Genomic DNA, 18,628 nt, shown 5'->3' on the forward strand with positions numbered 1-18,628 from the left:
CATTACGGGCGAAGGGACTATGTTAACAGAGGCCAACATTTTCATCGAAACGAGGAAAGAAAAAATTTCCAGAGGGATACATCTGCGCGCCCAAATGAAGAACGGCGAAATTTTCAGCAGGACTACGATCGAACGCGCCCCCCGTCGGTGAGGTTTCTGGAGGAAAAGGGCACAGAATATATAACAGACGATCCGTACGAGTATACAACATCGACGGAGGAAACCGACAAATCGTCTACTTACGACCCACAGGAGTGCGACGAACCATACAATTATTAGTGGATTCGGGCGCAGAGGCTTCCGTAATAAAACATAAGGTTCTCGATTTTGCAACTTGCAAACCACACAAAGACAATACGCGTAAAATTGTAATGGGTCACAGTATAAATAAGTATGTTAGGAACTGCGAAGCTAACTCTATTCAACAAGGACAATGAGTATCTTGTTGCACCCAATGATTTTCCCATAGACGTGGACGGAACACTAGAGTTTGACGTTATGCGAACACACGACGCGGTAAACGACATCGGAAGGAATTCTATCAAATTAAGTGGGATGTCTATACCTATCAACGAGACACCGTTAGAAACCGACGCGCGCTCCACAAAAATTCTTATCGTTAAGACTACTATATTCAAGAACTCAACTCCAGTCATTATGGAAGAACAAGATGTTTCGGTTTTAGCAGAAATAAAAAATAATAAAGTACCAGTAGTTATTTCGAACCCTACAAGTAAGGTGAAATTAACCTATAGCAATGAAATTAAGATATACGAGTGCGACGAAGCAAGCCTAAACAGAATAGATAGTAAAGCACCACGGATTTTTAACACTATTCCTAGGGAAGTGATCAATCGTGAGCGGTTGCTAAGCCAGGCAACACGTCTAGATCACGTACTCAGAGGAAAAGAATGAAATAATGAGAGTGTTGTATAAGTTCAGCGATCGATTCTTCCTACCCAGAGACGCGCTACCAGCAGTAAAAGAAGTGACACACGGCATCAAGCTGAACACAGACACTCCAATTTTCACCAAGCAATATAGGTTTCCGCCTTTCCAAAAGGAAATAATCAAAGAACAAACGCGCGAAATGTTGAAGAAGGACATCATCGAGGAATCAGATAGCCCTTATTCAGCTCCCCTGCTAGTGGTCCCTAAGAAGAAGGACGCTGCAGACCAGCAAAAATGGCGAGTTGTTGACTTTCGCAAGATAAATGAGCACACTCAGCAAGATAATTTTCATCTGCCGCATATTGACGAAATAATCGAAAATATGAATGGAGCTCATTATTTCAGTGCTTTTGACGTCTACTCTAGATTCTACCACATCCTGATGGATCCACAATCAAAAAAATTAACGGCATTTTCCACTCCAGATGGCCACTTCCACTTTAAGAGAATGCCGATGGGTTTGAAGAACGCGCCCGCCACTTTCCAGCGAGCGATGAACTACATACTGCGCGGTTTGATAGGCAGAATCTGCTATGTATTTCTCGACGATATTATCATCTTTGGAAGAACTTTAGTTGAACAGAACGAAAGGCTAGGGACACTACTACATCGACTAAGAGAGTACGATTTGAAGCTACAGCCCGACAAATACGAGTATCTACGTCCCGAGTTAGAGTACCTCGGACACGTTATAAAGAAAGATGGGGTTAAGCCTAACCCGAACAAGATCCAAGCGGTCAGCGATTACAAGTCGCCCACCAACCCAACTGAAATAAAAAGCTTTCTTGGATTGTCTGGTTATTATCGGAAGTTCATTAAGGACTTCAGCAAAATTGCCAAACCGATGACAGATCTATTGAAGAAAGAGAGCGCATGTGCTTGGACTGAAACACAAAAGAGAAGCTTTCAGCGCCTGAAGGAGGCCCTGATAAACAACCCGTTCTAGCGTATCCTGATAACAACAAGATGTTCATCCTCTGTACGGACGCCAGCGGCAAAGGATTAGGTGCCGTACTCTCACACATGCATGGTAAGTTTAAAAGACCATGCGCTTACGCCTCTAGGACACTGAATGACGCAGAAACGTGTTACAGTATTACGGAACGAGAAATGCTAGGTATAGTATGGACAGTCAAGCATTTTAGGCATTTCTTATATGGTAAACGCTTCAAGATTATAACAGATCATAAACCCTTAAAATGGTTGATGAGCGTCAAAGACCCTTCATCCCGTTTAATGCGTTAGAGATTAAAGTTGGAGGAGTATGATTACGAGATCGAATAAGAAAGAATCCGTAATAACTCATGCGGACGCGCTGATGTATACGCCGCGCACACCCGCAACGATAAAAATCAAGACTTCGAAGAATACCTGCATACCTATAGGAGCACCGTATTGCGGCCGATACGTGAAATAACGCACACTAAGTTGACGACAGTTGTCATATGAATCGATCACGACATCGTTATTAAAAACGACGATGAGCCATGTGTGGCTTTTAATAAATTAAAAGGTCACATCATTAGCCTCATTGCCCCTACGTGTTACGACTTATTCTTGCTAGATAATAATATTAAATATATCGTTACCCGGATGTTAAAATACCTATACACCAAGTTCGATGTACCTCATGAAGTCGTCCTGAAAACAACTACGACCACTAAGGTAAAATCGGAAGCGGAAAAGTTGGAGATTCTAAAGTTATATCACGGGCCGGAAAATGGTCACTTTGGCATCAATAAAACTTTCGATTTAATTTCCTCAAAGTACTTCTGGGTAAATTGGAGAAAGGATGTTGAGAGCTTTGTGAAGAAATGCAAGGATTGTCAAATAACGAAGCGAGCCGAATTTAACACACTGGCAGATGGTGTGCTGATACAACCTCCAAGATGCTTAGGCAAGAGGATTGCAATCGATCACATCGGGCCATTACCAGCTTCTATAAATGGAAACCATTATATTCTCAGCATACAGGACCAATTGACTAAGTTCCTAACTCTTGTTCTGGTTAAAACTGTTAGCGACCGCGATACCGCCAATGTTTTACTCAACAACTACGTTTTTTTTTTTTTTTTTTTTTTTTCATTTATCAAACGGGTAAAACCCATATCAAAACATGACAAATAATAAACATACATAATAAATATACAATAAATATAAATAAATCATAATACAATACATAATAAATATAAATAGTAAGAAAAATTGAAGTAAAATAAAAACAATAATTAAAGTAAAAATTATTTAAAATACGATAACAAAAGAAGGAAAAGGCAACCAAAATAAAAAAAAAAAAACAATGTGCACCGGACAAACGAAAAAACAAGAAGACGCGTGACAAAAGAAACAAAACTAGCGAAACTCCGCTATGTCCTCCCGAACAAGCTTTTTAAATGCACCAATACAAACTGCGTGTACGTCCAGTGGAGATGACAAGTTATTGATGAGATAACATGAGCGATCGATAATAGACAAATAATTAAGATTACGTTTACGGGGACGTATAAAAAAGGTGTGATGACGGGCTCGAAGAATATGCGGGGGCACCGTATAGAGAATGCGATTAGAAAGGGCCATCGAATTGATAATGTTATGATAAATTTTATAAATAAATAATGCTGATTGATAGTTGATGAACGAAGTGATAGTGCAAATATGAAATGCGCGTGCCACGGCAGAGTAGTCATGAGAAAAGGCATCCATACGTGGGCCGAATTTATTAGCTAAAAAACGTAAAAAGCGATGCTGAACAATCTCAAGTGATTTAGAGTGATGGTCAAAACGCGGCGCCCAGATGACAGACGCATAAGTAAGACGAGAGCGAATATTAGCATTATAGAGTGCAATAAGAGAGCTTGGCCTTTTGAATGCACGACATTGTCTGAACAACAGAAATAATGCCCAAGATGCCAAACGACATGACTGAGTGATGTGTGAAGTGAAGGAAAGACTAACATCAAACAACACGCCGAGATCCTTAAACTCAATAACCCTACCAATAACAATATCAAGGAAAGAATAGTTATAAATGTATGGCGCTTTACTACGAGAGAACGACAGAGCTGCACATTTATCAATATTCAATAAGAGCCCATTTAATGAACACCAATCACAAAATCTCTCCAGATCCAACTGTAATTCATAAGCATCGTTATAGGAGGAGATAACTTTAAATATTTTCGCATCGTCGGCATAGAAGGAGATATTAGAGGACTTAATAACTGAGAAAGCATCATTTATTTCGTAAAAGTTTATATCGTAAAAGTTTTACGGAGTATGATCTATGGGATAAATAAGAGAAACACCAGGAGAGGAAAGGACCATGGACGCCATAAAATGATAATTTAGCTACTAATAGTTGATGATTGACACAATCAAAGGCACTAGTGAGATCAGTATAGATAGCATCTACTTGACGATCCTGATCAAAAGCATCAGCAAGAAATTCTACGAACTCTGCGAGGTTGGTGACTGTGGAACGGTGGGGAACAAACTCATGCTGGGAGACATTTATAGAGCGAAGAAGGAAGGGTGATAGTTTGATGGACACCAGACGATCGAACAACTTGGAGAGGACATTCAGCTTGGCTATAGGACGGTAACTACAAATATCTCTTTTGTCACCACGCTTCTTGTACACTGGAATAACAAAAGCCTGTTTCCAGGCCGATGGAAAGGTGCCTGTACGTAAAGATAAATTCATAATATAAAGAATCGGTTGAGCTAAATTATGAACACAATTAATAAAGAAAGTCGACGGAATTCCATCAGGCCCAGCCGCGGATGATGGTTTAAGGCCTACAAGACCAAGCTTCACATCGTCGAGCACGAACAACATTTCTGACAGCGCATGTGAGTCGAAGGAAAGCCCGTTAAAGCCATCCCGAAGAGAGGCCGCAGAAAAGACCGATGAGAATCGATCCGCAAATAAGTTAACAATATCCTGGCCATGATAAGCAGCAACATCATTAAAATACATATTATCAGGATAACCAGAGCGACCATCCTTACAATTTGCAAACTTCCAAAATTCTCCCGGATCAGACTGCAACGACTCTTCAACATCTTCAATAAACAGGCCATAATCACGTAACGCAAGGCGCTTACAAGCCGTCCTGAAGATCCTGAAATCATGCAATGCACCACCATCCCCCGTAGCCTTAAATGTCCGATGGGCCAACTTCTTCTGAGAGACTGCAGATCTCAATTCCGCAGACATCCAATTCGGGAATTTAGCAACAAAAGAGCCCATTAGAGGTACATTGCAGCCAATAATTTCCGACAACTTTCTGTAGAAACCACCAACCACCATGTCGACATCCTGCTGGTGGCCATCAAAAAGATCATCCCAATGAGTAGATAGCAGAGATGAATTAATATCACAATAGTTGGCCTTATTGAAATTGAAGGAGGTAAGAGCACTATGAGGTAAAGAATCAGGCGAAGTGGTTACAACGAAGTTGACAACAATGACCAAAGGCTCATGGTATCTGTCGGACGGCGCAAGCGGATCAACTGGTGCACAAAGGAACGCCGGAATACTGCAAAAGGTCAAGTCAAGAGTATTTCCCGAACTATTCCGAGACTGGACGAGCTGAGCACACTTAAGAGAGCCCATACAATCCTGTAATCGTAATGCTGAATTACGAATGGCCCCACTCACAGTAGCATCAGCCGAAAGCACACCATCAACAGCAGTCCACGAGCAACGAGGCAGATTTAAATCACCAATAACAAGAATGGCAGAACCCGGAAATCTGGTAGCCGACTCCTCCAAGGAACAACAAAAGGAGTCCATCGATGATTCGAAAGTCGCAGCCGAGAGAGAAGAAACAGGTGGCAAATAGGCAACAGACAAAATGATGGGTGCTCCGTAATCAAGCTTAAGAATGACATGCTCCAAATTAAAGTTAACGACTTGAAGTGATTGAAAAGAGCATGCATCCTCCAGCCAAACAAGAATTCCGCCTCCTCTCGACTTGCCACTCCGAACGTCACAACGATCCAGTCTCACGAACGAATAGCCAGGAATACTCAGCAAAGCATCCTCCACAGTGTCATCCAACCAAGATTCGGTCAGGGCAATAATGTTAAATTTCTGTGCACAAGTAATCACGTTATGAACAAAGCCAGTAATTGATGATTTGATGCTGCTGATATTTTGGTAGTAAATAGACAGTTGTTTTGAAATCCTGGCTGCATCTACGCGTTTTTTGACGATGAAATACCGGGGATGCCATTCATAAACTTAAGTTTAAGATCATTTTCTCCCGCCCGCGTTCTGGCATTAATCTCAGCAAGTGTCTCCCGTAACTGCTGTCGCTGGTGCATGGTACGATCAGGTCCGCACTTCACGCCAGGAACTGATTTAAAAATATCCGGAGAGTGCCGCATGATCCATTGGGCGTCAGCAGCAGAACGAAGGACAATCTTTAATGGTCTAATTCTATCATCGACCTTCTTTCCAAGGCGCAAGGTAGTCATACCAGAGGTGTCGAACTTCACGCCAACAAGAAGCGCAGACAAAGCCATTGTATCCTGTGACTAAGAGACATTCTCCGGGAAATTGTAGAGAATACAATTACGCTCTCTTCTTCTCTGCTCATACATTTCCGCAAGAGTGGCGTCATCGATCCTGGAAGAAGAGTCATCGAGTCTACTCTCCAACGCAGAGACTCTATCCTCAATACCATCAATGCGGGCAGTCTGAATGGGGATGGATGATAACTCCTGCCGCATCAAAACAATTTATTTGTACGGTGCGCCCCAAGAAATAATCATGGATAATGCACCAGGTCTTCAGTCGGAAATTATGAAGATTTTCATCAAACACCTCAAGATCAAGCCAATAATCATAGCTGCAGGACACCCTGCTTCTAATGGATCTTTAGAAAGAGCGCACGCCACCATAAAGGAGTAAATAAAAATATTGGTTGAAGATCATGTAGATACTTGGGACCGACAGTTGAAGAAAATACAGTTCATATTCAACAACATGACGAAAAACGGAACCGGCTACGCACCCATGGAAGCTATGTACTTCAGAAAAACCCATCTAGAAACACATCTTCCTACTCTTCAATTAAAATCCCAGGACGCAGCTAGATATGTAGATGAATTTCAACGAAATCACCTGGATAAATTAAAGGACATAAGGTCGAATCTGCTTAGAAGCAAGACCCGATACGAACAAGAAGTGTCGCAGCGAAGAAAAGGACCGACACCACTATATAAAGCAGGCGATAAAATCTTGGTGAAGAGTCTGAGAAAGACGCCTTTATCCAACGTATAGGCAGGCCCATACTTAATCACACATATTAACACTAACACACACACAATTACATATAAGGTCAAAAATGTAGAACATAGAAGGCATATTAATGATACCAAACCCTTTGTGGAATAACTCTATTTTTAGATGCTGCTGTTAGTTCTGTTCCTCGGAACAACTGTCGTATGGGCTTTCGATAAGCCATATACTCTTACGCCCGTGAATACCCCTATACTACGTGAATTGTAGCGTTGAGTTTCTTGCAATTACCCTAGCTGGTAATTGCGCCCACCTTTGTTGAATTTTTGTTTTTGTTTGAATGTTTGAGGAATTAAGGAATGGAATTAGGAATGCATTGGAAATAATTTAATACCTTTACTTATGGGAAAAAGCCTCGAAGGCATAAAAAACCCATTTTATTAACGGAACGAACAATGAGATTAAACAAAGAAACGAGAGTACTATGAACTAGAAACGATTAACCACGTGTGCGCGAGCCGCGCGCGAACAATAGAAACGTCGACGCGGTGGGAATTCCCGCACTCACACTCTCACACAGATTTGATAGCACCTTGTTGGCTCTTCAGCCACCCAATACGCCTACGCAGCCCGCAGGCGTTATTGTAGAACGTGATCTCTTTCCCTTTTTTTGTTGTGAAGCGGTTCGCTTCTCTTACCGTTGATAAGTCTCTTACCACTTGCTGCTCACTCGTGTACCTCTTAGCAACGACTGACTGCTCGCTGTCCCCCTCTCCGCCGGCAAGCGAGAGGCCGAAAGCATCAAGCTCACCCGGAAAGGCAGCGCCATCATGAGCCTCGCTCGCACAACTAGGGGCACAGATAGGGGCACGAATGGCGTACCGCGACGCAACGTCGACTTGGGCGGGCAATCGTTGATACGAGCGGTCTCGATGGATTACGAACGCGCGGTCATGCAATATTCAAATTATTTACTTCGCGTACTAGCTCAGGAATTTATTTAAGTAAACATGCGCGCGCAGGATCGGTCGGTCGCACGTTGGTCAGGTGCGGCCCGCGTAATGTATGTATATCCGATTGACTTCAGAGAAGGAATTTGTCGACGCGCTTAAGAGACTCGGCGCCCGCGCGAAGGTCATGCGGTATTCCCTCTTGTTTGGCACTTAACAAAGCCCATCAGGAAAAACAACCGTGAATAGACGCGCGCACTGAAAATCCGTTTCCCGCGCGAAGGTCATATGGAACTCGACAATTTGATTTAGCGAGAATATCATATAAAGGGGATCAGCGAAACTGATGCGCGTACGGGGAATTCGTGCCCGCGCGAAAGCCAGAAACTCGTTAATTTTAACAATTTAGCCGAGAAAACTTGCATAAGGAGAAATCGGCGGTCAACCGACGCACACACGAAGAATTTACGAATGTGCGCGCGCGCGTGAAGAATTTGTCATTCAGGCGACACTCAACATGACGGAATAACAAAGAAGGGCGTCCGAGAGGTGTGTGGCAAAAGGTGCGCGCTCGAGGAAATCTTATCGGACGCGCGAAGATCATGCGGCACTTCCGAAAACGCGGACACGGACAATTACTCGACTCACAAACGGAAAAGGGCTCGTTTTTAATCGGCAACTTGTTAAGGTTAGGCGGAGGTTTTGTGGTATATAGACGCGCGCGCGTGAAAAACTTGCCTCGGATATTAAACGGCAACGGCGCGACAACGAACTTTGCCCGAGAGGTCGGTGACGAAAATGTGCGCAAGTAGATCGGTCTGGCGCGCGAAGGTCGTACGGCACTCCCGAAAACACGGACGTTTAAGCGATCGCGCGAAGGTCATGCGGCACTCCCGATAACGCGGACGTTCAACAATCACGCGATTAAACAAAGGATAAGCGTACTTACTCGGGTGCCTTTTCGATATGAATGCGACCACGGCTGCCGCGGCTAACGCCGCTGTAGCTACCGCTACTGTAGTTGCTGTCGCTCCTGCCGTTGCTGCTGTTGCTAATGCTGTTGGGTTATTGCTGCTACTACTCTGCTGTTGCTGCTACTGCTCTGCTGTTGCTGCTACCACTGCTCTGCTTCTGTTGCTTGCTGCTGCTGCTTCTCGCTTGCTGTTCACTCACTCTGTTGTTGCTTCTCACTCGCGGATTTAGGCCTGGTTCACTCCAGAGTCTAACGGGACGTCTGGTCGGCACCAGGGCTGAACGAGTACTGGCGCGGCATTTTTCGGTGACGCGCCGCTTCTCCTTGCTTACCTCCCCTTAGCGGTTAGATGATTGGTTAGCTTGTTGCTAAGCCGGGTGTCAGCGCCGTCTATATCGGTATTTCTTGCCCACGTAATTTTATCATTGGTTGCGTCTTGGCGCCTAATTTCCCTACGGGTTGTGGAGATAGCGTCGGTTTCAATCCATTTGTCTAGCTACCCCTAAGCTGATAACGATTGGCTAGTCCGTTAGTGTCGCTTGCCTATCCTTGTCTATCTGCTTCTCGTTGGTCTTACCGGTTTTCCTCAATCGCGTCCGATCGGTCTCGTATCGGTTGTCTCCCTCGTTCTCACGCGCTCGGTTCCAGCTTCCCGGGGGAGTATCGGACCGGGTCGTGAGTGTGTGAGGGGTTGTACGCGGGCGTAAGGGTCGTGCGCGTCGGTCGGGAAGACTTCGGGGGACCATAGGTCGCGAGATCTGGACATGCGTGGGTGGGTATATGCGGCAATAGCCGTTTGGCCGCACGTTTCTAGCAGGAGCAGAACTAGCATAAGGTAGCATAGGTTTTTCTGTGATGACGCATCATCACAATATATATATAATCTTCCCCGTGCAGCGCGATATTTGTTATATATATGGTATATATATGTGGTATATATACAGGGTGGACCATTTTAAGTGAGCCAGTACGTTTTCTCGGAAACTAGTGGGGATAGCGAAAAATGTTTCAAACAAAAGTTGTCCAACTTGGAGGGGGACATACCCTCATGACCTTGCCTGTGTCCTTGGATGTAAGGTTCAAGGTCATTTCAAGGTCAACTTTGTTTTCTTAAACGGGACCCCCTACTTTTGACCCTGGATTTGGAAAGAACGGGAAATTCTACGTTCAGATGACCTATTATACGTGGGGTCTGGGGTGACCCTCAAGGTTATTTGAAGGTCATTTTTATTTTTTTATGAGTGTAAGATTTACGAAAAATAGTTTCATACAAAAGTTGCTCAACTTGAGGACATACCCTTATGACCTTGCCTGTGACCTTGGAGGTCAGGTTCAAAATTATTTCAAGGTCAACTTTGTTTTTTTAAACGGGGCCCCTCATTTTGACCCCGGATTCGGAAAGACCGGAAATTCTACTCAACGTCTTGTTTAGCCGTCACGTGTGCGGTCTATGTTGCCCTGTTTATTCATGGTCGTAATGTGATGAAGAAGATAAGTGATTAAAGTATTTTAGATTTACTATTTATTTACCAAATTAATCAATTGTTAATTACATGTGAAATATTTTACAGTAAGTGTTCAAAGACATTTCCTTCTCCTTGAATGCATAATTCAATTCTCCGATGAAAATTATCTAATGTCCTTAGTAGTACATCCTGCGGTATGTTCTGACATGCGATCCTGATCCTATCCATCATGTCTTCTCGGGTAGTTGGTTGTTCTTGATAAACGACATTCTTCAAGTATCCCCATAAGTAAAAGTCAGGAGATGTCAAGTCGGGAGATCGTGGTGGCCATGCAACTGGTCCACCGCGACCGATCCATCTACCATTGAATCTGTTGTCCAGGTAAGCTCTAACATTTCTGTGGAAATGTGCAGGAACTCCATCTAACTGCATCCACATTCTCAGTCTTGTTTGGAGGTCAACTTCTTCCAGTAGTGCATCTACTTCATTTTGTAAAAATCGAGAAAAGTTTTCCCCATTGACATTTCCCTCAAAAAAGTAAGGTCCAATCACATGTCCATTGATAATGCCACACCACACGTTGACGCTCCAACGATGCTGATGATTTATGTGTCGATGCCAATGAGGATTTTCAGCTGACCAATAATGACAGTTGTGCCTGTTGAGCTCCTCATTATTTTTGAATGTAGCTTCGTCAGAGAATATGACATTACGGAAAAAAGTTCTGTCGTTTTGAATCATTTCTCTTGCCCAACGACAAAACTCCAGTCGTCTTTCCATATCATCTGGTGTGATGGCTTGAGTGAGAGTGATGTGATATGGTCGGAATTTTTGGCTTCTCAAAATTCTCAAGACAGTTTGTTTTGGTATGCCAGTTTCTCTTTTAATTTTTAATGTACTAATATGAGGATTGTTATGAATAATTGCCAATATCACAAGCACGCGAACATCATTCTCATCGTAAGTATGATGTCTTCGCGTACGAAAGAAATGTCCTTGTTGAGCTTTCACATGAACCCTTCGAATGGTGTTACGATTAGGGTGTCTTCGGTACGGGAAACGTTCTTGATAAAGTCTTGCAGCTCTACGATAATTCCCTCCGGCTAGACCAAGAATAATAATCATGTCAACACGTTCACGCGCAGTATAATCCGGCATACTCCGAAACAAAAGGCTTTTGATTTAATTTTTAATAAAAATTTGTAACAAAAAAATTCTCTTCAATGAACACAAAATCTTTATTCAGTGAAATAAACGAATAAACTAAGCTGCTGTATCAAAAAATAATTTTTGTTTAGGGAGAATGAAGAGATTCGATAAGCCAAACCATACAATGACAGATATTCTATCTTCACGGTAAATGTTACTTTTATGGGGTAAAATGGATGGTTAAGCTAGAAAAGCATACGGCGTTGCGCTAGCATATGATAAAAGGGGCGAATCAACGCTTTCCGAATCCGGGGTCAAAATGAGGGGCCCTGTTTAATAAAACAAAGTTGACCTTGAAAAAATCTTGAACCTGACCTCCAAGGTCACAGGCAAGGTCATAAGGGTATGTCCTCAAATTGAGCAACTTTTGTATGAAACTATTTTTCGTAAATCTTACACTCGTAAAAAAATAAAAATGACCTTCAAATAACCTTGAGGGTCACTCCAGACCCCACGTATAATAGGTCATCTGAACGTAGAATTTCCCGTTCTTTCCAAATCCAGGGTCAAAAATAGGGAGTCCCGTTTAAGAAAACAAAATTGACCTTGAAATGACCTTGAACCTTACATCCAAGGACACAGGCAAGGTCATGAGGGTATGTCCCCCTCCAAGTTGGACAACTTTTGTTTGAAACATTTTTCGCTATCCCCACTAGTTTCCGAGAAAACGTACTGGCTCACTTAAAATGGTCCACCCTGTATATATATAGGTATATATATATGGTATATATATATATAGGTATATATATGGTGTATATATATATATAGGTATATATATGGTGTATATATATAGGTATATATATATATGGTATATATATATAGGTATATATATATGGTATATATATATATATAGGTATATATATATGGTATATATATATATATATCTTCTGCACGAACTACCTTAGAACCTAAAAATTAGATATCGGCTACTCGATTGGATTCGAAAGTTCGAAGAAGATGGATGTCTTTTTTAACCAACGTAATATTATGGTTGAATCTGATCACAGAATTATCTTGGTATTCGTATACCTAAATGCCCTTTCACTTCAGTATAGAATCATTTCAAAATCGAAGTAGCGCATAGTTCGAGACGAGGAATAGTGACTTCTCTCAGACGTGTAACTCAGGATTTGTTATAGATTAATCTCATTAGGACCTGACCAAAAGAATCAACTGATCTCAGAAAAGTGTGGGCGCTGAATCTATGAGCACAAGCGTCATAAAAATCTATCTGGATGAACTTGGAGAGTACAAAATGTTGTGAAAATGAAATTTCAGTTAATTTGGGAAATTGAGAAGCTAAAAATTTCAACTTGGTATGAACATTTTAAGGACATCTTATGTAACCTGTACCTTCCAGCAGTCTTGAATTAAGACCTTAGCATACAGAGTCCAAGAGAGTTAAAGATTTTCAACAACCCAGACAACAATTTCCTTTTAGTCAATGTCACATCCGAATCCATGTAAAAGATATTGTATTACAACAGATCCTTTAGGGAATTTCAAACGATTTTTAAGATTTTCTGCACAGTTGACTGAGGCAAAACAGTTAAAGTAAAAAATATTCTTGTCAATCGAATGGAGCGCAACAGGATGATTTGACGCTCACTTTCGAATGACAAAGTTACCTCTCTGAAGCAATAACATCATTTCTTCCAGAATCTAATTTAAAGAAACATACATGTTCATAACTTTGGTGTACTCCGCTCCTAATTGGGGCTTGGATTGAAATCTACTCTCGAGCACATAAAAACGCCGTAGAGTTTACTGACGAGATTCTCCAAGGTTAAATTTATTGTTTAGGATAGAAAAGCGAACGATGTAATGACCTGAGAAATCTCTTTTGATGTGAGCGACGTAATGCTGCTTACAAGAAGATTCGACCAGTTCGTGGTCGAAATCTTCGATGAGCCTAAAACATTCAATCAACTTATCAAATTTAACAATTTTACACAAGTCATGGTTGTCAGGAACACGCTCAGAGACCCCTCCGGCCACGATTCAACCCAACCTGGTCTTTTGCAAAACAATAATGAATTTGATAGACTAAAGTTTAATCTGATCCACTGATAGGACAGAAAGTGTTGTACTAAATGCTAAGAGAATATCGACAGGTTTTGAGAGATGAAATTGAGGATCATCTAATTAGATCCCTTTTGGAATATCGAAAAGGTAGCGTAGAAAGGCTTCATTAGGAACGAGATGTTTGATACAAGAAAGGTTAAATGAAATCCCTTGCACTTAAAGCATACTAAAGAAGTATCCTTTGTTGAAGAAGGTTGAAATATAGAAATGGAGATTAGAACGGCATTTTTCATGAAAGTTCTCATAATTTTGGCAATTTAACCTGAATTTGCGCGGAGTGTTCCCTAGCATTTTTTCTTTTGTTGTTGGTGACTCCTGTAGAGGATGATTATGTTTTCTGAACTCAAAGAACAAATTTGTAAAGAAAAACCAAGAAAAATCAAAAGATCTTCTAATTTTGGGAGGTCGTTTATTTTCAATCTGTCTTGTTATTAATTGTAAATTGCAGGAGGCAAACAACTTTCGACGATTCTACAATCCAGTTACTTTCAGAAATCGCTCCAAGTCTATTCAAGATATGTCGATGTTAACGAACGCTGTCTAAGAGATTAGCAAGATCATCTGAATTATTTCTATAAAGTTTGAGAATGTCCAAGATTTCATTGAAATGGTTGACTATGACGATTCGCCTTTGGTCGTACAAATCAAGAATAGTAGACCAAACCTTTAGATAATATTCATCACTTGGATCGTATTGTTGGACTTTTGTTAAAACTTTTCCTGAAAGCGAATTAAGGAGGTGATTGCATTTGACTGCATCGCTGAGATCAAATCGAGAATATATTGATGTGATAAATCTACTTTTAAAGTGTGCCCCATTTGGACAATCACCGCCAAACACTGGAATTGACATGTAAGAAATTTTAGGCAAATCATGAAGTTTGCTAATAGTGATATTACTCATTGATGCGTTTAATGTTGAATTAGCGACCTGCGAAGTACGATCAGCTTGCATGTTCGCAACAGTACTGCCTACCGCGTAATAGCGACTGGCGGTTTCTAAAAATTCTATTAGATAAAGGTTGTTTGTATCTACCGAGGAATATTTGTTATTGTATCTTATAATATCGATATAGAGTAAATCTAAACGTTTATATCGTAGCGGAGCGTTAAAAGGGTCGGGGTTGGGTCCGTTCAGATACTTCTCTAGTTTGACTACTTGAATCTTGAAGGAAATACCTTTCTTTACTATGTGATCAATACGATTTTGTTGACCTTTGGTAAGACCTATTATAAAAAAAGAAATTCCAAAATTTTAATTAACTACTCTTAGCTTAAGAATAAATTTAATGGAGTGAAATTCAAATAACTGCACACGCTTAATGGGAAAAAGTCGTGAGGCATAAAAAACTCATATTACTTAATGTAAACCAACAAAGATTGTACGTTGCACGGTATATGATTTCAAAATCGACACGATACGTTAAATATTAGAATATATAGCCATAATTTATATACATACAGTAGATGTAGGTAGTAAAATTTTGAGAAGGTAAATAGCCGTTCAGGTTTTCACGCCGTTCGACAACAGGCGGTTGCCGTGTATTTGACAGACAATTGCCAAATTTATGACACGTTCGTGACGGCTGCCAAGTTACGCCATTTTTACGACGGCAACGGATAGTATGTAAGAAAATTCTAGTTACCTGAAAAAAGGGCTGTCGAAGCAGGGTCAGTAACAGCCTGTGGATGTAATTACTCAGTCTCTGTACGTTGAACGAGCAACATCGCTCTTAAAATAAACCAGTCTTATTCAATCCATCTTTAGTTATTTATTTAAACAAATACCTAATCATTTCTATTAATATATGAATTTTATTTACTACGGATGAGTTTTCGTATAAGCGTATTGACATATAGTACAAAGATGAGAAACAAGAAAAACATACGACGTTAAAACGAGTGACACTTGCGCGTGCAATTCATTGTCAGTCGAATAATGGTATGTGTGGTACATAAATGATGCAAGACTACGTGTTAACGCGCATCGCACAATCCGCATGAATCACACCTACATCATGCAACATACAACTGATGAATGTCGATTCCGCCGGCAAACCTTTTGGAGATGATCGCCTAGTGTGCTAGTTAGTTATAAGAGGGTTCAGGTGTTTCTAAAAATTATACATAGACAGCCGAAGGATAGCCTTGCTAATGCCGGGAATAATACTCTGTTGTTACAAGCTAGTTTTCAGAACTTACGTTTTACGACCTCTTGTATCGTAAATAGCCCAACCCAAATAAAAGAATGTAAAGTGTGACGGCGGACCATTTTTTTCTTAAAATTTTAATATTTCTGTATAGCATTTAAGACAAGCGGAGAAACGAGAACAGTCGCTCAAAAGCGAGGGGGACCGAAACAAGTTATTAGAATTTTTCCCCGAAAAACAATAAAACCGCGACTGCATCCGAGCCAGCGTTCTCAAACGCATGCAAAGAGCGTGTAGCCCCTTGTATGTGTTTAACACGTGTCAACATGTCGATGAGAGGAGAGAGTCATAAAACTGCGACTAACATCCTGTAAGCCACTTTTCCAACGGATTTTTCCTCCTTTTAGAATGCTCAAAAATTTACCATTGAAATGAAATAAAATTAAAATTATCTAAATACAATTGTTTCATTATCGCAATACATCCCGGATAATTATGACTTCTCAAACCTCTCATCGAGTTCTCATTTCAAAGCTAGGATTAGTTAGAAAATAAGAAAAACAGAGAAAAATCCAAAAAAAAAAAAAATTATTATATACGCGCACTATATTGTTAAACGGATTTTTATTGTAAGAAATTAGGAGATAATCGCCTTGTTAAGTTACATAAGTTTTGTATTAATACTCCGATTAAAACTGAAATAGAATTGTATGATTAGTGAAAAATTTAATACAATATTGTTCCTAGCACTAAGTAGCTTGTAAGTTATCGAGTTTACAAAAAAGAATAATTTTTAAGTTATTGTAAATCCGCTTATTGGATAAATCTTAGTTGAGAATGGTACTCGAGGAGCCATCTCACGAGCCAAGGCCTGTACCTCTGCGTTCGCTCCTCCGATTTTCTCCACGCCCCCGCTCCAATTAGGGCCCGAAAAATCAGTGAAGAAAATGAGAAGAGACAAATAGGCCAATGAAAGCATCATCGCCTACTCCACTCCTCCCAAAGCTAAGACGCTAAGAGAGGGACTTACCACCCAGCCACCCCCAGTGTATAAAAAGAGATGTACGAGCTTCGAGCGACAGTCGTGGAGAAAAAAATCAGAGTCGTGGAGAAAAAAATCAGAGTCGTGGAGAAAAAAATCAAGAGAAGAAAATTCAACATTGTGCTATCAGTGAAGGAGCAGAGAGCCAAGCAGCCAAATAACAGAATAAATCTGGAATTGAACAAGGAGAAGACATCCAACACCAAACTCAACAAAACTTCTTAATAAAAAAAAAGACAGTAAGCGAATAAGAAAAATCCTTTATTTCTATACTTTCCTCTCTCTTTTCTCTAGCGAAGTAATAGCTCGTGTTTCCCTTTTTTTTTATTAGCTGGAGACTACTTTTGATAGGCTCCAGGTGTTAATATTATTAGAAAATCCGGGCACTACTATTGATAGGACCCGTGGTGCTTCTAGCTCAAAGATTACGACTTTCGATCGGAATCTGAGAGCGGAAGTATAGGCTCTGTGGCACTTTCCCCCTCGATTTAGACAATTTCTTGACGAGTGATCCACGCCAGTTTAGGCGAGAAATCGCAGTTCTGGCGACAACGAATCCTGAGACTGCGCTAAGCCTCAGCCGCACCTGAGCTGTGTCGTTGCCACGACGTCACAAAAGAATATCTAATCAAAGTTTTGCGCGAGTAAATTTTTCAAAACACAATTAAAAAATATCTGTTCTATACTTAGATAATCAAATTTTTGTCCCCTGCATGCATTCGAAATTATTAATAAACAGCTCTCATTCGAAGAAAATTATAATTGAAGAATTGATTAATATGTTGTAAAATAAAGTTCACAGAAATATTAATCTCAATTAAATTGGATTATTGGCGTTTCGAATGTTAAAAAAATTAAACAATGAACGTTGTCTTTAATAATAATTACATTCATTATTTGTATTGACATTTATAATTACGGTAAATTAAAATTAGTATAGAAACAATTATTACATTGCCTCACACAAGTAATTTATATCATTAATTTTTAATTTTCAGCCGTCGTATTGAAAATTGTTTCGAAGAAACTTATAAAAAGGAATCAAAGGAAAAGGAAAATTATCAGCGAATAAGAACTTGCATTACTCAACATCAAGAAATTATCGAGTAATCATTTCTATTTTTCATAATGAATTAATTATCGGTGTAGGTTCAATTTCAGTTTTTGAACTAATAGAAATAAAATTACATGTATTCAAGACGTATGCAAAATGAATAGTTGAAAGTTGCGCCCTTTTTGATTATTTTTATTATTCATATTTTAATAGCTGACTACTTTCCGTCTAAAATGTATTATTCTTCTTATATAAAGTAAGCTTTTGTTGCACAATCTTTCAGCCATTAAATCATTGATCTAAGATACCTGGCTGGAAAATCACGTACGGAATTTAACTGAATGCCTTGTTTAATTTCACATGGAATTAGTGAATGTCTATATTATTCAATAAAAACGTATATAAATAATAAATATGAATATTTGAAAAAACTAATAACAGAAGCGAAACATAATTAATTCAAACTAGAACTTCACTAGAATGACTTCACTAGAATAA

General features: G+C 40.2%; 1 protein-coding gene across 1 annotated transcript in view; it reads left to right on the forward strand.

Moving 5' to 3' along the window:
- The window catches only part of LOC131672102 (uncharacterized), a 29,401-nt gene extending 11,215 nt beyond the window's left edge, over nucleotides 1-18,186 (forward strand). The window contains exon 5 of the mRNA XM_058949060.1: nucleotides 18,075-18,186. Coding sequence (XP_058805043.1) covers nucleotides 18,075-18,186 — 112 coding nt within the window. The remainder of the gene's footprint in view (nucleotides 1-18,074) is intronic.
- The last annotated feature ends 442 nt before the right edge of the window (nucleotides 18,187-18,628 follow it).

This window comes from Phymastichus coffea, unplaced genomic scaffold (genome assembly GCF_024137745.1).
Source record: "Phymastichus coffea isolate CEN01 unplaced genomic scaffold, Cenicafe_Pcof_1.1 PCOF00142, whole genome shotgun sequence".
Classification (NCBI taxonomy): domain Eukaryota; kingdom Metazoa; phylum Arthropoda; class Insecta; order Hymenoptera; family Eulophidae; genus Phymastichus; species Phymastichus coffea.